The sequence below is a fragment of the Otolemur garnettii genome, unplaced genomic scaffold (genome assembly GCF_000181295.1).
Source record: "Otolemur garnettii isolate 467f Iridium unplaced genomic scaffold, OtoGar3 scaffold00192, whole genome shotgun sequence".
Lineage (NCBI taxonomy): Eukaryota > Metazoa > Chordata > Mammalia > Primates > Galagidae > Otolemur > Otolemur garnettii.
The window spans coordinates 88,643-111,042 of record NW_003852587.1 but is presented as its reverse complement, the minus strand read 5'-3'; the positions used below and the strand labels follow the sequence as shown (position 1 = coordinate 111,042).

General features: G+C 38.7%; 1 protein-coding gene across 4 annotated transcripts in view; it reads left to right on the top strand.

The window, feature by feature from the left end:
- CASK (calcium/calmodulin dependent serine protein kinase) overlaps positions 1-22,400 on the top strand; it is a 406,622-nt gene that overhangs the window by 327,040 nt on the left and 57,182 nt on the right. For all 4 annotated transcript variants that reach the window (XM_023507605.1, XM_003800989.2, XM_023507604.1 and 1 more), the window contains exons 12-14: positions 1,776-1,853; positions 4,345-4,425; positions 13,229-13,417. In XM_023507605.1, coding sequence (XP_023363373.1) covers positions 1,776-1,853; positions 4,345-4,425; positions 13,229-13,417 — 348 coding nt within the window. The remainder of the gene's footprint in view (positions 1-1,775; positions 1,854-4,344; positions 4,426-13,228; positions 13,418-22,400) is intronic.

Sequence of the window (22,400 nt, the reverse complement as noted above, 5' to 3'; positions counted from 1 at the left end):
GAATTAGACATTATAAAGGATGGTGCCATTAACCTATAAATCCTTGAATTAAATTTGCTTTTTTTCCCAAACAAGTTTGAGATTTTTAAAAATCTTTTTGTTCATTCTTTTGGGTTATTTAAACTTTGCTTAATCATTAATATTATGACATGTCAGATGATGATTGTCTTTTTTGAGTATCATGTGGTTTTTTATTGTGATGTGATAATAATTAACATGAAATTGACCCTTTTAACAAATTTTTAGGTGCACAATATAGTACTATTAACTACAGGGACAATGTTGTACAGCAAATCTCTAGAATTTACTCATCTTACAAGTTTTATATATTTTAAATGTTTTTCTTTAAGCTTATGGTTTCTTAGTTTTTTGGTGTTTTGTTTGGGTGTGGGGATTTTTTTTAACTTTTTAGCATTATATATGTACATTATTTCATTCATTTTTGTAGGCTCGTTTGGGAACCTAATCACTATTCATACTTTTGTTTCTGTGAGAGAATATAATCCCCAGTTCCGCATTTCAAAATTGGCAGTCTTCAGAGATAGAAACTATTCAGAAGATAGAGACTACCCATGTACATTCTATACAGATTTGGGCAAACTTCTGTGACCAGCCCCAAATTGCTAGTTCTCTAAAATGTTAAATTTATGTTTTAAACAGAGCAGTATTTTACTAGTCTACTTACACTATGTTAGTTAACCTCCGATTTAGTAGTGCTTTCTTAGTTAATGTCATCATTTCAAAATGGTCCCTGCTCTATCTTCACATTGCTCTTGTTAGGCATTTTTATGTATGATGTGGCCCAAATATTTACAAGTCATCAAGATTTATCTTACTTCAGTATAAACAAATCAGACCGTAATCTGAAGAATGTTTATTGTGAGTGTTTTAATTCTCAGCCTAGCATTAGTGTGAGCTAGCATTAGCCTACAGAGTAGGCAAAGAAATAAAGAACAAGACCAGTAACAAAAATACCCACCTATTTTAGAGAAGTTAGGAAATAGAAACATTCAGACTAGCCTAGGTCGTTTTTAACTTTTCACTTTTCAAAGCAGACTAATGACTATAAAACATACTATACGCAGTAGAAATTAATATATGAATTGTATTGGTAAACTACAGAGCTTTGTTCTCTAGAGAATTAAATTAATCTTTAGAAAGTTAAACTTTGGTTCATTTAGGCTTGTGGGTTTTTAAAAATATATTTGGGTTCTTTTCAGTATCTTCTCACACTCTGAATTGGCAGAGTGGAAAGGAAAAAAGCAGATGTCCTTGACTTCCTGCTGAAGGATGCAAGCACTGGTCTGTTAATGAACAGCCCTAGTAAAATAAGCATAAACCTTTTGTGAGAACATTCCTTCCTAGAAGGAGTTGGGTTTGCCCTTTCCCAAGATTTAGGTTTCTGTGAAAATTCTTTCAGGCATATCTTGGCCAGAAAGCATTCTTTCAGTTTACTCTGCATTCATGTTATTAAAAGTTGCTTCTGTCAGGGGGAAAAAAGCACTGTGATTGCTGAAATACTGGCAAATTTAAAATGACAAGGAAATTGCCACATTGACAGAATTTTGGTCTATTAAAGATGATTTTTTGAAAAGTTATGTGTAAGACTCCTAGTCTAATTGGTTTCATTGGACAATTAAGGGGTTATTAACACGAGGATCCCACTGAAATCATCAGCCTGCCTTTTTAAGAGGAAGACATTGTAATAAATATGAAGCTCTGAATTTTAACAAAGAGTTCTGAGTATTGATCGGATTTTCTTCTTTGATTTTTAGCTGTATGACAAAATTAACACAAAATCTTCACCACAAATCAGGAATCCTCCAAGCGATGCTGTGCAGAGAGCCAAAGAGGTAAGTGATGTGTTTTGTAAAAGTATTTGATATCGTTGTATTTGTTACCTTTATTGAAGACATTTCTGCTGCACATTTAGAAACAGTTTCTTTGGAGTCACATTTTGACTCATTATACTCAGATTTAGTAGTTCTAAGTTTATCACTGAACATACACACAGAACAGGAAAAAAAATCTCAGCAGCGTTATTACTTAGATTTCTGGCTCTGATTCTACTGTGTAAATTTGAATATGTTAATGTCAACTTTACTTCTCTTTTCCTTTTCCTTTTTTTAAAGAGAGAAGTTATTTTACTGTGCTTGGAAATAAGACTTTCTATGAAAATATGAATTGCATTTTTAGGATGATAATTAGATTTCTTTCTATAGCAATCATATATACTGAGTTCAAAGAAGTCATTTTTATAAATTGTCAATGCAAGGGGCTGTATCTTTCACACATTTTCTTTAACTTATGTATAATAGAAACATGATATTGCAGAAAATTTAGAAAATAAAAACTGATCTTTGATTCCATCACTCTAACACAGTAGTTTCCACTTTTACATATCCTTTTCCAGTTATTATCCATTAGCATATAAATGTTTATATAGTTGTAATCAAAAATGTATCTTTTCTTAACCTAACATTATATAAGCATTTTTTCATGTTTCTACTTGGTCTTCATAAATATAACTTCTAGTAACTGTATACTTTTTCTTTGCTTTTATTAAATTATAGTGTGTCAGCAAGTCCCCCATTATTAGACACATAAGCTTTTTCATCTTTTGATCATATAAAACTCTTCATGCAAAAAGAATTCCCTTTTTAAAAACAAATCATTTCCTATAAAGTGAGGTTACTAAGTAAAAGAGTATGAAAGACACAATCCCTTCCTTATCAGATTTTAAACATAAGATCTACACTGGAAAATATTGTATATTCTGAGAAATGAGATCAATGCCGTGGAGGCTTCCAGGCCTCCCGACTTGGTCAGGACAAGCTTGGAAGAGGGTGTTTCTAACTTTGCTCATCAAGCACTCATGGAAAGGAATTACAGCATCACAGGCAGAGGATATTAAGTCACCAACCTATCTTCATAATTCTTTGACTCAACTGGACAGTGCAAACCTGCTGAAAGTTTCCACCTAACTGTGCTTAAAAGACCACACCTCTGTACTTAAAATCATGGACTGTGAGAAACAAGGAACCAGAGAAGAGTATGTGGTTTTATCCTTTCGTTTCACTGGTGGAAAAACTCAGAACATAAAATATACCAAAGAGAACTGGTTTATCATCAGTAAACAATATGAATAAACAGCATAATCAGCACTTATTAACAGGGTATTAGGATAAGAAAGACCCCTTGTAGTTCTTGTTCATTTATTCTTCCCTGAAACAGTGGTTGATTGGCACAGAACATTATATTTACAATGCTGAAGTCTAAGCTCAGTCTGTGACCTCACAGTGTACCCTCCTGCCCCAGTATAAAGCATTTGTGAAGTTCTCACCATTTGATGTGAGAGAGTCCTTCTGGGTGGTATACTCCTGCTATCTAGTCATGCTGAAGCAATCTTTCACTGGCTCCATTGTTGGAATTCCATGGAGTACAATGTAGGAAACCTCTCTGTGAATCCAGCCTTCTGCATTGAGAATAGAAGCAGGCATTTACTCAGAAAAAGAATAGAGACTCTCCTGTGGGCTTGTCCCATAAACAAGTGGGTAAACTCTTGGTAAGGGAAAACTTTGGAAGAACAATTTTATTTGAAAGCAACCATGTTTACCTGTGCAGAGGAAATTTTAAATAATTAGTGAGGAAAATTTAAATGGAAGGAGAAAATGAGATTTTTTTTAATGTTCTTTTGTGTTCCCTGGCACTTATTTCTAAGAGCCATCAGCAGAACATGGTTTCTTCTATATGGGCAGATGACTGTGGAGGGTATCATTGATCCTGCCAGGCATTTTTGCATTTTCTACATTACTTAAAGGAAAATTATTTAAGTGTATTCTTAATTAATTAAATATTCTAATTAGTATTCATCTTTAATTTTTTTATATCTATGTCATTTTGACATTTCTAAAAGGAATTGACAGTGCTGTTAATATAAAAGAAAGTTTCTTATTAGCTTTTAGTGCCATTGTAACAATTTGTTTCCATTTATTGCCATCAATACCATTCTTTTATACATTTATAATCTTTGAATAAAATGAAAAATTTTTTTCCAAATGATTTTTTTGCCTACCATAAAAATCCACTCATAATTTTTAATTTAAAAGAGTTCCAGAGCTGGCTATAGTGGCTCTTGCCTATAATCCCAGTGCTTTGGCAGACCGAGGCAGGAGGATCCTTTGAAATCAGGAGTCTGTGGTTACAGTGAGTTGTGATGATGCCACAGCACTCTAGCCAGAGTGACAGAGAAAGACTGTCTCAAAAAAAAAAAAAAGAAAAAATTCTATATATTGTAAATCTTGTGTCATGTTTTCACTATTATATATCTTGCTTATTTTTTAGGTATTGGAAGAAATTTCATGTTACCCTGAGAATAATGATGCAAAGGAACTAAAGCGTATTTTAACACAACCTCATTTCATGGTAAGTAACAAACCTCCATGGAACTAAAACCTCACTTTCTTTTTTTTTTTTTTTTTTTTTTTGAGACGGAGCCTCAAGCTATCCCCCTGGGTAGAGTGCCATGGCATCACAGCTCACAGCAACCTCCAACTCCTGGGCTCAAGCGAGTCTCCTGCCTCAGGCTCCCAAGTAGCTGGGACTACAGGCGCCCACCACAACGCCTGGCCATTTTTTGGTTGCAGCCATCATTGTTGTTTGGTGGGCCTGGGCTGGGGATTCGAACCTGCCACCTTAGGTGTATGTGGCTGGCGCCTTAGCCGCTTGAGCCACAGGCGCCGAACCTAAAACCTCACTTTCAAAAGAAGTTTTTAATAAGCCTCAATATATAGCCAGCTTCATGAAATGCATTTTTATCCATATAATACCAGGCTGTTAAGATTTTAATAACAGGTAATACCAAATACCTTACGATTCTTTTATTTAGGCCAGGCGTGGTAGCTCAGGCCTGTAATCCCAGCACTTTGGTAGACTGAGATAGACCAATCACCTGAGCTCACGAGTTCAAGACCAGCCTGAGCTAGAGCAAAACCCCCATCTCTAAAAATAGCTGAGTGTTGTGGCAGGTGCCTGTGGTCCCAGCTACTTGGGAGGCTGAGGCAAGAGAATTGATTGAGCCCAAGAGTTTGAGGTTACTATGAGCTATGACGCCAGGGCACTCTACCAGGTGTGATATAGTGAGACTCTGTCTCAAAAAAAGAAATTCTTTTATTTATCTTGTGTCACAATTTTAAAGATACTGTTGGTGAGGAGGCTTTTCAGGGTCTGTGTAGTAATCAGACAAGGGATTTGCTTTCTTATGGGATAGTCCTTCAGTCACTGGAATTGTTTTTTGTGACTTAAACCACAAAGAGCTAAAATTAGCGACAGTTTTCACTATTAAAAATTTATCTGAACCTAGGTGATACATTGGAAGAAATTACATTTTTTTTTTTGAGAAGGCAAAAACTCTTCCCTTTCTTAATTCATTTATACTGTGTGGAAAATAGGGTAGCACCTGTATTTAACCAATTATTATAAAGCTAAATGGCTAAAAAAAAAAAGCTCAAAATAGATAAGATATTTTTCTATAGAAAAAGTCTATAATTTATCTACTTAACTGCAATTCAAAAGCACAATTACAGATGGAAATTTATGTTGAATAAAACATTTTTTAACAGAAGCCATATTGGTACATGTGGAATATATGTGAAAAGTAGAAAATTTAGCTGAATTCCCCTTGGGGAAAAAATCTGACTTAAAAAGCCCTGTTCTTATTACTATTATTGCAGGTGATATTTTAAAAATAATGGTATATGTATATCAAAGCACTTACCTGTGAGTTTTGCTTATACAGACTATTTTATGATATAGTGTTTTTAAAATTTTAACCCAGTTATTGAAATACATTTTTCTTCCTCAAAGTAAAGCAATTGCCATATTTACCTTCCCTAGCTCTCCCACCCAAGCATTAAAGGCTGACCTCATGTATAATATAATCTTTGAGCATATTCGACTTTATTCTATGATAGTAGCACTCTCTGGTGAGTTATAGTTAGGAATACAGATTCTATGCCTGTGGGTGACTACATTTCTACAACTTATGTGTATAAACACAGAACTCAGTTTCAATCCCACCTCTGCTATCAAAATCTCTCCTAACCTCTCTAAACTCCACATTGAACTTTCTCTTCTCTAACTCCATTCCACTTATTGTATTTATCTACATCACATTGTAATGTATGCTGGTATAGTGAAGTAGGTCCCTTCTCTGGTGAATAGACTTGGGCAGTTCTGTGTCCATCCACATCTCAGCTCAGTTTGGATGTTCTCATTCAGCCTATGATCTTTGAGATGTTGCCATCTGTTTCACAGAGCAGGACAGTGAAGAAACTATATGTCTTTAATTAGTACCATCCAAGGAGTCCCAAATCTCAGGAGTTAAATTTCCCTTCATATTGTCTTGTTTGCTGATTATTTCTTATGTGTAAACCATGTTTCCCCATAATTAATTCTCCTCTAGAAATTATGTCTTCTATAGGAAAAAAAAATGGTTAAGGCTGGGACAGCACCTATGGTTCAAAGGAGTAGGGCACCAGCCCCATATGCCGGAGGTGGCAGGTTCAAACCCAGCCCCAGCCAAAAACTGCAAAAAAAGAAATGGTTAAGGATGTCAGTTCAGATGACCTGGGGCTGAACTCCAGTCTTGCCGCCCTAACACTGTGAGCTCTAACTCTCTGAGCCAACCTCATGGAGTTGGAATAAGAATTAACATATGCTTAATGCCTAAAAAATGTTAGCTAATAAATATTATTAGTTACCCCATAGTCTCTATCACGTATAAGGCACATTGTAAATTCTCAGTACAATATTAAGTAAATTAGGAACTTGCCCATTTACAAAGAGGTTAGTCTCTCCTGGCCTGACTGTTCCATGCAGTTTTAATAGGTAGAAACAGACACTTTCAACAGGCTGGACATGGTGGCTCATGCCTATAATCCTAGCATTCTGAAAGGCCAAGGAAGGAAGATTGCTTGAGCTCAGGAGTTTGAGACAAGACTGACCCTGTCTCTACAAAGAATAGAAAAATAAGCCAGGTGTGGTGGTGTCAACTGTAGTCCCAGCTATTAGGTAGGCTGAGGCAGGAGGATTTACTTAAGCCTAGGAGTTTCACGTTCCAGTGAGCTGTGATGATACCACTGCACTCTTGCCCGCGTGAGAGAGTGAAACTCCGTCCTAAAAAAATAAAAGGAAAATAATAATAAATTTGGACAGACCTGTTGATCTCTAAATTGCTAAGTAACTTCAGCTCAATTCAAGAATTCAAGAATTCAAGAATGATATAGGTCCATCAGTCTTTCAGATTTGAAGCCAAAGAAATTAACATATACACAAATAAGAGGCCTTTTTTTAAGATTAAAGGGGTTTTTTGTCCCCAGATATCATTAAGGCTCACTTAGCCCCATGTCTTACAGCTTATCTGCCTTCTAAGTCTATTTGTTTTGCTTTTCTGAAGTCAGATAGAAGTTAATGTATTGCTATTAGTAACAAACATTTTCAGAAATAATAATTAAATTATTCTTATTGGGGGCTGGGTGCAGCAGTTCACACCTATAATCCTAGCACTCTGGGAAGCCAAGGCGGGTGGAGTGTTTGAGTTCACAAGTTCGAGACCAGCCTGAGCAAGACCAAGGCCCCATTTCTTAAAAAAAATAGCCAAATGTTGTGTTGGGCCCCTGTAGTCCCAGCTTCTTGGGAGGCTGAGGCACGAGGGTAGCTTGAGCCCAAGAGTTTGAGCTTGCTGTGAGGTATGACATCACAGCACTCTACCTTAGGGCTACAAAGTAAAACTCTGTCTCAAAAAATACTACTAATAATAATCCTTATTGTTTCTTTTTTCTTGAGACAGAGTCTTGCTCTGTTATCCTGGGTAAAGTGCTATGATATCATCATAGCTCACTGCAGCCTCAAGCCCCTGGGCTCAAGAGATCCTCTTGCCTTAGCCTCATGAGTACCTGGGACTACAGGCATGTGCCACAAAGCCTGGATAATTTTTCTATTTTTAGTAGAGATGGAGTCTTACTCTTGTTCAGGCTGGTCTCAAACTCCTAAACTCAATCAATCCTCTCTCCTCACCCTCCCAGAGTGCTAGGATTCAGGTGTGCCCAGCTTTATAATCTCTTAAAATACCTAACTAGGTGTTTAAAAGACTTTTTTTTCATTTATCAAATTTGTAAATGCCTATTGTGTACCACACACTAAGGATATGGTAATGAATAGTACAAACCAGATCCCTGCCCACATGAAACTTTGATTCTAGTGAGGGTAGGTTAGGGGATGGGTAAATGAGGTAGAGACAAACAGTGAGCAAGTAAGCTAACAAAGATAATTTGATATAGTGATAATAACTATGAAGAAAGAAAAGATAATGGAGCAGAAATGATAGTACTAAGTGGGAGCTGCTTTACACAGTCCAGGGAAAGCCCCTCTGCGGAATTAACACCTTGGCTGAGACTTGTTATATGAAAGCGCCAGCCTTCTGACTGTCCAAGCGTGGGAAAGAGCAAATGCAAAGGCCCAGAGGCAGGAAGGAGCTGTGTCAGTTCTAAGCACAGAAATAAGTCCGTTGTGGCTGAGATATAAGATATAAATAAGGGAGAAAGTGGTCCAAGAAGAGGTAAGAGGCCGAGCACAGTGGCTCATGGCTGTAATCTAGCACTCTAGGAGGCCGAGGTGGGTGGATTGCCTGAGCTCACAGGTTGGAGACCAGCCTGAACAAGAGCAAGACCCCATCTCTAAAAATAGCTGGGTGTTGTGGTGGGCTCCTGTAGTCCGAGCTACTTGGGAGGCTGAGGCAAGAGAATCACTGAAGCCCAAGAGTTTGAGGTTGCTGTGAGCTATGACGCAATGGCACTCTACCAAGGGTGACAAAGTGAGACTCTGTCTCAAAAAAAAGAAGAGGTAAGAGAGATCAGCAGAGGCCAGACCAAGGGTGGCTTTAAAGGCCATGGTAACTAATCAGGAGTTTTCTCATAATTACATAGGATACACTAAGAGATTGCAAACAGGGACATATTATCCAATCCATGCTTTTGAGATTGCTAGGGCTGATGTGTAGAGAATAGACTGTAGGGGGATAAGAAGGGAGACCAGTTAGGAGGTGGTATAAGAGGTGAGACATTGGAAGAAGATGAGAGTGGTATAACATGGGCAAATAGAGGTTCTGTGTTGAAAATTGTTAGGTGCAACAGGACATGCCAATGGTTGGGATCTGAGGTGATGTGATTAACCTCATTTTATAGTTCAGAGAGGAAACCGTGCCCTAACCAGGTAAAGAGATTTGCTTAAGGTCCCCTACCTAGTAAGTGGCCTCAATGAGGTTCAAGCCAATTTATAACATTGATTGATTTTCTCATAAACTTAAGTTGAGCTCACTGGTCATTTCCAAATAAACGTGTGTGTGGTCAGTATCATAAGCATTTTAAAAATCATGTTTTCAAAATCTTGGTATTTTATTTATTTATGTTTATTATTATTATTTTTAGAGACAGAGTCTCACTTTATTGCCCTCAGTAGAGTGCTGTGATGTCACAGCTCACAACTCCAGCTCTTGAGCTTAGGCGATTCTCTTGCCTCAGCCTTCCAAGTGGCTGGGACTATAGGCACCTGCCACAATGCCTGGTTATTTTTTGTTGTTGTTGCAGTTTGGCTGGGGTCGGATTTGAACCCACCACCCTTGGTATATGGGGCCGGCACTGAACCCACTGAGCCACAGGTGCTGCCCCAAATCTTGGTATTTTAAAAGAAATATCTATAGCTAAAGGGAAATCTTTTAATGCTTATAGTTTTTTTTATTATTATGCCAAGATTTGAGAGTTATTCTATCTCATGAATTACTTTTTCAGTTATTCCATTTGAAAGATGTTTTTTAAAAGGATGGTTACTTTGATCATTGCAGTTATAAAATATGAAGCGTTAAAGATAAATTACTTATGTTTTAGCAGTATAGAAAGTTAATGCTTTAATTTTTGTCTTTAAGAAATAGGATCCAGAACAAAAAAAAAAAAATTTTATCCTCCTTTTCTAAAAACAAGAGGCTAAAAGGCTAAAATCATTTGAGGTTGTCATGGAAGTTTCATTATTAAGTGGTAGATTTTATGGTTTGTAATTAAAAAGTCAGAGGAACCACTTTTCAAGCCTGAAATTCATATTTTTTAACTCACTTTTAAGTAGTCAGATTTTTTTTTACACACTAGTCTGAAGTTGTTAGCTGTCTTTGACATATCCTTATCATAATACAAAAAGTGAAAGTGTTTCTTTCCTATTACATGATTCTTCTCATGTAATTAAAACAACTATTTCAGCTGACTAACAGTTGCTCAATCATATCTCATAATATATTTGAAGAAAAATGTTCAAACTCTTATTTCGATAGTTTTTATTTTACATATTCTTTTATAAGCTTTTAAAAAAGTAATCTGTAAGTGGCCCCATTTATCTTTCTGTTTGCATATGAATTAGAGGTTTAGGTTAAGTTTTATTTTGTAATAATAATCTTATAGTGACAAATTGTGGATAATATTAAGTATGACCTTATTTGGTAACATAATTTGTACATTTTTCTTTTAAAGTTCAATTTGAGTATTATGATTGTGAACTTACCCTCCTTTATAAAAAGCAGCATAAGCGTTTTTCAACCCATATAATTTCAAAAATTATCATTATCCTGATGAAGTCTTGGCTATCTGTTTACCTGAGACTATACATCTCCCAGTCATACAAAGCATGTTTTTAAAAATTGAGTAATTGTGGGAAACACATCCATAGTTGATGAGTGTAATTTTTTTTTTGAGACTGAGTCTCCCTCTGTCGCCTTTGGCACCATAGCTCACAGCAACCTCAAATTCTTGGGTTCAATGGCTCACCTCCTGTAGCACAGCGGTTATAGCACCAGCCACATGCACTGAGGGTGGCAGTTTCAAATCCAGCCCGGGCCAGCTGAACAACAATGATAACTGCAACAAAAAAATAGCTGGGTGTTGGGGTGGTGCCTGTGGCTCAAAGGTGGAGGGCACTGGCCCCATATGCTGGAGGTGGCAGGTTCAAACCCAGCCCGGCCAAAAACTGCAAAAATATAAAAAAATACCTGGGTGTTGTGGCAGGTGCCTGTAGTCCCAGTTACTTGGGAGGCTGAAGCAAGAGAATCACTTAAGCCCAAGAGTTTGAGGTTGCTGTGAGCTATGATGCCATGGCACTCTACCAAGGATGACATAGTGAGACTCTGTCTCAAAAAAAAATCAAAAAAATTCTTGGGTTCAAGAGATCCTCTTGTTTTAACCTCCTGAGTGGCTGGGACTACAGGCATGTGCCACAACACCCAGCCAGTTTTTCTATTTTTTTAGTAGAGACAGGTTCTCTGTCTTGCTCAAGTTGGTCTTGAACTCCTAAGCTCAAGCAATCCACCCACCTCAGCCTCCCTGAGTGCTAGGGTTACAGGCATGAGCCACCATGCCTGGCCGATGATGAGTGTGATTTTAGCAAATGAAGTTTTCTGGTTTGCCTGTTGCTGAGTTTTGCTTTTTGCCCTATATCTTAGTTTCTTAAGTGGCCACAAGTAAACTAGAAAAAGAGGGATTTGCCCACATAACACGAGCTCCACACTTGGACTTAGGAGTACTAGTATAGGGTGCAGTCAGGGCCCTGATGAGGAAGCCAAGATCCCCAAGGCCATTGTGGAGCCCTACTGAGTGCCCCTGGGCATCCTTCACCCAAACCTGCAATCTGAGATTATGAAAGCATCTGCCATTTCCACTAGAAAGCCAAATAAATACATTCTTCAGAGCACGTTCTAGACGACAAACCAGCACCATCTTCTTTTTGATTTTACTGCATCGTTATCTTTTTTGCCTTGTGTGCATGCATTGAAAATTAAATTGAAATTAAAATAGCCAAGTCATGAGTTTCATAAGCCTTTTAATTAAATAACTTAATTTCAGATGCTATGGGTTATGCTTTTAAAGCAGTTTTTATTGCACTTCATTTTCTGCAGATAACCTCATTACCACACAGATCACAGATTGAAATAGAACTAAATTTATAGTTAGCAAATGAGAAAATATATTCTGTACAAAGCTCCAAAATACTAATACTGAGCTGTAGTTTTTCGTTGAAATAGAAATGTTTATGCTTACTAGAAAGTGGTTTTTATGATGGCACAAAAAGTGTGAGTGAAAGGATACTTCTTTTTAGGAAAATAAGGAACATTTATTATCCATGTTCACCGAAATGACATATGCAGATATCCATGCAAAGAAATTACTTTTTCTCTGTTAATGAACTTTGCAAAAAGCAGTCATAATAATTGTCAACTTATTTTTCATTTAGATTAGTGCCCCAAAATAGAAATGAACAAAAAGAGTTAATGTTAGATTTTGAGTTCCATATCATATGTGATATTTTGGAAAATTACATTTTTAAGATATATTGGTATGTATTTTTGCTTCTTTTACTAAATTGTATCTTACAAATTATCTTCATTCTTTGTGTTATATAAGTCTTATTGTTAATACCACTGATGGAAGATAACTTGCTCAATATCCTATTTATCACAGTTTTTTTTTTTTTTCTGTAGAGACAAAGTCTCACTTTATTGCCCTCAGTAGAGTGCTGTGGCATCACACAGCTCACAGCAACCTCCAACTCCCGGGCTTAGGCTATTCTCTTGCCTCAGCCTCCCGAGTAGCTGGGACTACAGGTGCCCACCAGAACACCTGGCTATTTTTTTTGTTGTAGTTTGGCCGGGGCCGGGTTTGAACACACCACCTTCGGTATATGGGGCCAGCACCCTATCCACTGAGCCACAGGCGCTGCCCAATCACAGTTTATTTTTTAATTTGCTTCAATTTTAAGCTCCTGCACAACTTTGCCAGATCTATTTATAGACAATTCTTTCTGCTAAATTATTTGAAATTGCACTCTGTCTGCCTTTATTTAGACAAGTTAGTTTGATGCATTTTCATAGCATCAGGCAACACCTCTAGCCCAAGTAATCAACAAATACATATATTCATTGATTTACTCATTCATTCATTAACATTTTACAAAATTCATTTATAATGATTATTTGTCACAAAGAAATTGAGGTATAGTTGTATGTAGGTATAACACTCTCTTTAAAGGAGCTATATCTTTGAGAGGCAAAGTGATATTACCTATGTTTATAAAAATTAGTTTCTGCTAGAATAGTAATATTTATTATTAATATTTAATTTCCTTCTTGAAATGCTAGGCCTTACTTCAGACTCACGACGTAGTGGCACATGAAGTTTACAGCGATGAAGCATTGAGGGTCACACCTCCTCCCACCTCTCCATATTTAAACGGTGATTCTCCAGAAAGTGCTAACGGAGACATGGATATGGAGAATGTGACCAGAGTTCGGCTGGTACAGTTCCAAAAGAACACGGATGAACCAATGGTAAGTAGGAAAAGAAGCTTTTCTGTATTCTCATAAAATCCCATCATGAGTTAGAGCAGTTAACATCAACCTCTACTGCTAGAAGGTGAGGAAGGAAGGACATTGATAGTTTTAAAGCAATCACTTTCCAGATCTTCAGATCCCCCTGCCCTTCTCTTCTAGAGTTGTTCTGCCTAACACCTTGTCTTAGGCGCACTGGATCTTTGTCTCACCTCTCCTTGCACAATTATCCTTCAACCTCCCGCCCCGCGCACCCCCCAAAAAAGAGACAGAAAGAGAGAAGGAGAGAAAATAAATATATTGGTACATTACTCCAGAGGGTAAAAACCTCAGGGGTATCAAACAACAAAGAAGAGAATAATTTGAAATATTGGTATTATTGTTAAGAAAGTTATATCTAATGACATTTATAAAAACATCCTTTTACAAATCTGGTAGTTTCCAGATCTTCTGCCTTCAACAAAATTATACAAAGGCTAATTCAGAAGACATTCAAAAAATTTAGTAACATGGGCAGTGCCTATAGCTCAATAGAGTAAGGCACTGGCCCCATATGCTGGAGGTGGCGGGTTCAAACCCAGCCCCAGCCAAAAACTGCAAAAAAAAAAATTGAGTAACATTGCTAAAAATAAAATTCCTTCCATTCTCATCTACCTACTTAATATGAGTTAATTTTCTCAGTGCTTAGTTGATATTGAATAGATATCAATATCTATTCAATATCAATATTCAGTATCAATAGAATAGAATTGATATTGAACCATGCCTCATAATTCTCATAGAATTCTTGTAGGAAAGGTTCCTGGTGTCAACTGAACAGCGCAAGGGAGCAAGGGGGATGTGTAACACCATTCAGGCACCAAATAGCTTGTGCAAAAACCTGGTAGTAAAAAGGCTTTTAGCATAGTTTCAAAATGGAAAGAAGGCACTGTGGCTGGACTACAGGCAGCAAGGTAAATGGCCTCAGTGGGACCACACAAATACTAAAAGACATGTTAAAGGTTGTGTTCTTTGTCTTAAAAACAATAGAAGGTTATTGAGTTTTAAGCAGGGAGATCAGGTCAGATTTTCATTTTAAAAATAGCACTCTGGGCCAGGTAGAGTGGCTCACGCCTGTAATCCCAGTGCTTTGGGAGGCCAAGGCATAAGAATTGCTTGAGCCTAGTAGTTTGAGACCAGCCTGGGCAAAATAGCAAGACCCTGTCTCTCCAAAAATAATTTAAAATTTGCCAAGCATTGTGGCACACACCTATAGTCCCAGCTACTCTGGGAGCTGAAGCAGGAGGATCACTTGAGCCCAGGAGTTCAAGGCCACAGTGAGCTATAATCGAGCCACTGGACTCCAATCCAGGCAACAGAGTAAGGAGACCCTGTCTCTTAAAAAAAAAAAGAAAAGAAAAAATATCACTCTGGAGAATATATTAGAGGGGACAATATAGGGAGACCACTTGAAAAACTATTACTACTGTAATGCAGGGGAGAGATGATGGAACTCTGCACTAGAGGGATGAATGTCAAGATGGAAAGAAGTAAACAGATATAGTAAATAATGAAAGTGCAAAATCGGTAAACTTTCATGGATTGACAGTGGGAACTGAGGAAGAAGTAAAGGTCAAGCATAGCCCTTAAGCTTTGGATTTATACAACTGATAGGGCAAAGAGACAGGGAACATTCAAACTTGCACATTCATATCTTTTCTTTTTTTATTTTATTTTATTTTACTTTATTTTTGAGACAGAGTCTATATCACCTTTGGTAGAGTGCCGTGGTGTCACAGCAACTTCAAACTCTTGGGCTTAGGCAATTATCTTGGCTCAGCCTCCCAAGTAACTGAGACTGCAGGTGCTCGCCACAACACCCAGCTATTTTTTTGTTGTAGTTGTCATTGTTGTTTAGCAGGCCCGAGCTGGGTTCAAATCCGCCAGCTGGTGTATGTGGCCAGTGCCCTAACCTCTGAGCTACGGGCACCAAGCCTCTTTTTTTATCTTTTGAGACAGAGTCTCACTCTGTCACCCTCGGTAGACTACCATGGCATCACAGCTCACAGCAACCTCAAACTCTTGGGCTTAAGTGATTCTCTTGCCTCAGCCTCCCAAGTAGCTGAGACTACAGGCGTGCATCACTATGCCTGGCTAGTTTTTCTATTTTGAGTAGAGATGGGGTCTTGCTCCTGCTCAGGCTGGTCTCAAACTCTTTAGCTCAGGCAATCAACCAGTCTTGGCCTCCCACAGTGCTAGGATAATTTTAAAATATTGGTATCGTTATAGGCATGAGCTACTGTGCAGCCACATTCATATCTTTTCCCAGAGCATAGAAAAAGGATATTGGGATATAGAAGAACAAGTTACCTACTTTAAAAAGTTGCCCACTTGCCTTCCATGTTAAAGGAAGAGTTACAGAACATGATTCTATGACCATGATTTCCAAAGAAGCCTCAACTCTAGACGTTTCTGGTTATATTTCTTATTTACTGTTACACAATAAATAGTTAGATGATACTGCAGCAGACAGGGAACATGCAGACCACCTCACCCTTTCTGGTCCTCTCCACATGACTCTTTGGCTTAAGACCACAGATAGCAGCAGCTTTTGGGTGCCTTGGGCTGATTACTTCATGTCAGTGGGCCTCAGTTGACTCATCTCTAGAAGAATAGTTGACTAAATGAATCCCAAGATCTCATCTAGCTCTGAAAGTCTAATATTTCATTCACTTATTTTATATATTCATTCATACATTCAGCAAATATTTGTTAAGTTCCCACTAAGTACAAATCACTGTATTAAATGCCAGTGATTTAGTGGCAGATAAGACATGGCCCCTTCCTGGAGCTCACTTTTCCACAGGGCTGGCTGCATTAAGCAAGTAAATTTACAAAACAGTTTATTTAATAAGCCCAATTATGACAGAACTGGGAAGGAAAGGAAGCTATGTCAGAGAGGCAGGAAGAAGGAATGAGGTTCAGCCAAGAAAGCAGACAAGAAGGTGGAAGGGATCGCAAAAAGGAGGCACCAAAGTATCTTGTGATCTTCATGTTCTGAAGCAGCCCTGAGAGTTGATTAATCTTTTGTTTGAAGGCTGACTACAAAGGAACAGACTGAGGAAAGGCAGAAAACTACATCCCTGATGGGCATACTTATAGCCCTAACTTAAGCGTTATAAAAACTATCCGTCTAGCCAAGCATTATAAAAGCTATCCACACGGCCGGGCACTGTGGCTCACACCTGTAATTCCAGCACTCTGGGAGGCCAAGGCAGATGGATTGCCTGAGCTCATGGGTTTAAGACCAGCCTGAGCAAGAGCGAGACCCTGTCTCTAAAAATAGCTGGGTGTTGTGGTGGGTGCCTGTAATCCCGGCTACTCAGGAGGCTGAGGCAAGAGAATCACTTGAGCCCAAGAATTTGAGGTTGCTGTGAGCTCTGACACCACAGCACTCTACTGAGGGTGACAAAGCAAGACTGTCTCAAAAATGAAAAAAATAAATAAACAACATCCCTGAGTTACTTTTTCAGAAAGTATAAAATGACCTTGAGTCTTCCCTAAAAGTGTCCTTCAAAAAGCCATTTGCTCTTCTGTCTTCTGCTATCCTAGTGGTGTATATTTTTTTCTATTTTGACTGGTTGCCATGAAAACAGTATTTTTTCTGTAAAATATATGTTTTCAATAACAGAGTATGATTCTCTATTATATGTATTTTTTGAGACAGAGTCCAGTAGAGTGCTGTGACATTATATCTCACAGCAACCTCAAACTCTTGGGCACAAACCATCCTCTTCCCTCAGCCTCCAGAGCACCCTAGGACTATAGGTGCCCACCACAATGCCCAACTATTTTTAGAAACAGAGTCTCACTCTTGTTCAGGCTGGTCTCAAACTCCTTCCCTCTAGCAGTCCATCCACCTCTGCATCCCAGAGTGCTAGTATTACAGGTGTGAGCCCCTGCACTTGGCCCTCTATTATATTTAATATGGCTTTATTTGTTTGCTTAGTTGTCTTACTCAAGCATTATATATTACTGTGCAGGATATTTCCAAGTGATCTTTTTTGCTTTTTGAGCCCTTGTAAGGTGTCCATTCCCCAGTAGTGATACATTCCCACTATACCCTGTGTTTTCTTGTTCATAGCATACTTGTAATTATTTCTCTATTGATTGGGATACCCATAGTTAAAAATGACAGAGACCAAACTTGAACTTGTTTACACAATAGGAAAAAGGCTTGTATAAATAAGGAAAGACCAACAGTTTAACACATCCTCCCCCCGCCCCAACTGTAACTCTGTCAAGCTGGTAGGTTCTGGAGTAGACACATAACCCAAGCTGAACCAATCCCTTCCCTAGAATTTATGAACATGGGAACAGAGAAAACATTCCAATGAGTCCATTCCTCTCTACAGAAAAATGTTTGGGGCACACAGTATAATAACTATTAACTACAATTGGTTTGAGTAAACTTCTCGTGACCATGGAGAGACCCTTTCTGTCTCATTTACTTCTGTTCCTAGCAAAGTACCTGCCTCATAATAGATTCACATTAATCTTGATTGAAGATATATATATGAATCTTTTAGTTTCAAGGGTAGAATCTCTATTATATTATCATTTCCCTTATGAAATTAGATTTGACTTAACATTAATTTACAGCATTTTCCCAGGAACACTTCTTTTAGTAACCTTATAAGCTAATTGAATGTACAAGTTGGAAATGAAACCTGAACATTACAATTGAGTATTAGGACTGAAAACAATTTGATAACCCACTTTTTTCACATTATTCACCTACCACTACTGAGAACTGCAAAATAGGAACCATGCATTTTTGTACATTTTATGGAATGTACAAGTTAGAGTATAAAGTCTCAGGGTTTTTTTTTTTTTTTTTTTGAGATAGTCTCACTTTGTCACCCTCAGTAGAGTGCGGTAACATCATAGCTCACAGCAACCTCAAACTCCTGAGCTCAAGTGATTCTCTTGCCTCAGCTTCCTGAGTAGCTGGGACTGTAGGCACCTGCCACAACACCTGGCTATTTTTAGAGACAGTGTCTCACTCTTGCTCAGGCTGGTCTTGAACCCATGAGCTCAGACAATCCACCTGCCTCGGCCTCCGAAAGTGCACATAATTTTTTTGAGACTGAGTCTCATTTTGTCACCATTGGTTTAGTGCAGTGACATCATAGCTCATAGTAACCTCAAACTCTTGGGCTCACGTGATCCTTTTTCCCCAGCCTCCCAAGTAGCTGGGACTACAGGTGCCTAACACAATGCCCAGCTATCTTTAGAGGCAGGGTCTTACTTTTGCTCAGGCTGGTCTTGAACTCCTGAGTTTAGGCAATCCACCCGTGTTGGCCTCCCAGAGTGTTAGGATTACAGGCGTGAGCCACACCCAGCCTAGTCTTAGATATTTTTATGAAGCTTTCTGTCGGAATATTATTCTCCAATGAAAAGGAAACAATCAGAGTCCCTACCCTTCCCCATCTGAAATTCAAGGGTACTTTTCAATGAGGCAGCTTGTTTAAAGGTACAGATTTCTAGACTCCATTCTAGGCCTCCTCAATCTAAATTTAAGGAATGAGTTTCTGAGTCAGCATTATTTAGAAGTTCCCTGTGTGATTCTTAGGAACAGCCAGGTCTGGTACAAAAATATGTTTATTAACACTTGTCTTTTTTTTTTTTTTTTTGAGACAGTCTGAGGCTATTGCCCTGGGTAGAGTGCCATGGCATCATAGCTCACAGCAACCTCCAACTCAGGCTCAAGCCATCCTCTTGCCTCAGTTTTTCTATTTTTAGTAGAGATGTGGTCCTGCTTTTGCTCAGGCTGGTCTTGAACTTATGAGCTCAGGCAATCCACCCTCCCAGACCTCCCAGAGTGCGTATTACACATGTGAGCCACTGCGACCAGCCAACACTTGTCTTTTAACGGTGAATAACTAGAAAACAAAAAGTCGTCTACTATACTAGTTGTTCTGTAGATGAGTATTCTGGCATTAAATTACTCTTTCATCTAAAACAACCAAAAATGTAAAAAACACAAAATCACACGAACGAATAGTTTTCAAGACATTGGTCATCAGGGAACAAAGGACAGTGATCCCTAAGAGACAGGAAGCAAACAAGGTGACCCCTATGAATACCCCACCTTACTACCTTGGAAGATTTTTCAGGCTACAGCATAGAGAGGAGAAAGGAGACAGAACTGAGAGTCTGGGGAGACCAAGACAACTGGATCGAGTTCATAGGACAGAGTACTGAAGAGGAAGGAGCTGCACAGAGAGAGAATCTCAGAGATCTATAGAGCATCTCTCTAAAGTATTCAGCAGAGAATCAATCAATGCATCTATGAGAGGAAACTACCCAAAGCTGAAGAGATGTCAGGAACCAGCCCAGACACGCAGTGGGGTTTTGTTCCTTGTGGCCTGGTGGTACGAGGAGACCAGAAAATTATTAGTAGGAGTTATAGAATATTGATATAGAGAAATAATAGGCACAGACAAAGAGATAGTTTTAAGAGCAGTGGGGCTTGCTCAGGCTGGTCTTGAACCCTCTTCTTCGTGAGGCTTCCAGTATGCCACCCTGAATAGCAGGCTAGCTCTGTATTTATTTCCTACATCAGTGTTACAGTCATAAATCTCACGAAAGCAAGGCAAACAATCCCATCAAGGTTCTTGCTGCACTTGCATTCCTACTAACTAGACTAACTCTACAGTTGATTATGTTAATTGCATGGATTTACTTGTTACTTTTTACTATTTCAAAGTATTCTGGTCTTTTTTTTTTTTTTTTTGAGACAGTCTCAAGCTGTTGCACTGGGTAGAGTGCCGTGGCATCACAGCTCACAGCAACCTCAAATTCTTGGGCTTAAGCGATTCTCTTGCCTTAAGCAAGAGAATTCTTGTAGCTGGGACTACAGGTGCCTGCCACAATGCCTAGCTATTTTTTGGTTGTAGTTGTCATTGTTGTTTGGCAGGCCCAGGCTGGATTCAAACCTGCCAGCTCCAGTGTATGTGGCTGTCACCCTAGCTGCTGCGCTATAGGCACAGAGCAGTATTATAGTCTTAATGGAAACAAAGTCTTGATAAGGAAGCCAATCAGAGGCTGACTCAAGGACCAAATCCTAGCTGACCCGGAGTCACACACCACAGGTGTGATGTTTTAATACTCCAACAACCTTGTGTCCAAATTGATAGACTTCTCTGGCCCAATCCAGGTGACAGAAGAAAAGAGATCTTTCTTCTCCTTATCTGGTCCGGAGCAATTCTTCCTGAGTTGGACAAAATTTAAAGAATTCACATCCTTAACTCCCAAAAACCACTCCCTCAGAGCACACAGCCTTGCCCTGGCAGAAAGTAGCTTCAAAGCCTCCAGCCAGCTGCTCTGCAGCTGCGATGAGAAGGTGCATATACAACACACCAAGTGACAGGATTTCACACTTTGTGCTCAAAGCCAGAAAACTGAGTCTGAATCAGGTCTCCATTATTGCCCCCCTTAATCCAGACTCTGTTTCCTATTCCTAATAATATTTCTAATCTACTAACAGTTAATAATTAAATATTGGTTTCAAACTTATAAAATCATTATTACTATTAACGTAAGCACATCAAGATATGACTCCTCCCTTAAGTCTTCCCACATGCACCCTTCAAAGAGAAAACCATCCAAAAGAATTGGAAGGAACAGTACCTGACACACTCTACCTATTTCCAGCAACCTGACTAGAAAAATTCCTCACTCATGCATGGGACCTTGTATAGAATTCTCAGGAAGGTCTTGCTTCAATAATGAGGAATAATTAGCCCTAGACTGAGAATTGCTCCAGACCTTCCTAACAAATCCTAAAAATAAGACCCAAAGGATCAAACTATTTCCAAGCAACTGGTTCTATATCTCAGAACAAAGCTTAGCTTAAGAATATTTATAGGGGCTGGGCTCAGTGGCTGACACCTATAATCCTAGCACTTTGGGAGGCCAAGGTGGGTGGATTGCCTGAGCTCAGGAGTTCCAGACCAGCCTAAAATAGAGCCAGACCCCAGCTCTAAAAATAGTCAGGCATTATGGTAAGTGCCTATAGTCCCAGCTACTTGGGAGGCCAAGGCAAGAGGATCATTTAAGCCCAAGAGTTTGAGGTTGCTGTGAGCTATGACGCCACACCACTATACTGAGGGCAACAAAGTAAGACTGTCTCAAAAAAAAAAAAAAGAATATTTATAGGACTATGAAAACATCAAGCATGCAACAAGGTAAAATTCACACTGGCATCTAATCAAAGATTACTAACCATGTAAAGAGACAGAAAAGTGTGACCTATAATATGGAGAAATATCAAAAATAACACAAAACTGACCCAGATACTAGAATTAGCAGGAAAATATACTGTGATGTTAAAGGAAGATTAGACATTTCAGAAAAGATGAGTGAACTTGAAGACATAATAGTAGAAACTATCCACAATGAGACACATAGAGGAACAGAATTTTTAAAAATAAAAGAGAGCATCACTGAGCTGTGGGACAACTTCAAGTAGCCTAATATAGCTTCTGTCAAGCTTTCCAAACTTGATGAAAACTATGGACCATGGTGAACTCCAAGCACAAGAAACATGAAGATACGCCAGGCATGGTGGCTCATGCCTGTAATCCTAGCACTGTGGGAGGCCGAGGTGGGTAGATTGCCTGAGCTCATGAATTCAAGACCAGCCTGAGCCAGAGCAAGACCCCTTCTCTAAAAATAGCCGGGCATTGTGGCAGGCACCTATAGTCCCCACTACTTGGGAGGTTGAGGCAAAAGAATTGCTTGAGCCCAAGAGTTTGAGGTTGCTGTGAGCTATGACACCACAGTACTCTACCAAGGGTGACAAAGTGAGACTCTGTCTCAAAAAACAAAAAATGAAAACAAACAAACAAAAAAAGAAATGTGAAGACAACAACACCAACACACATCATAATCAAACTGCTTAGAATCTGTAACAAACAGAAAATCTTAAAAACAGAGC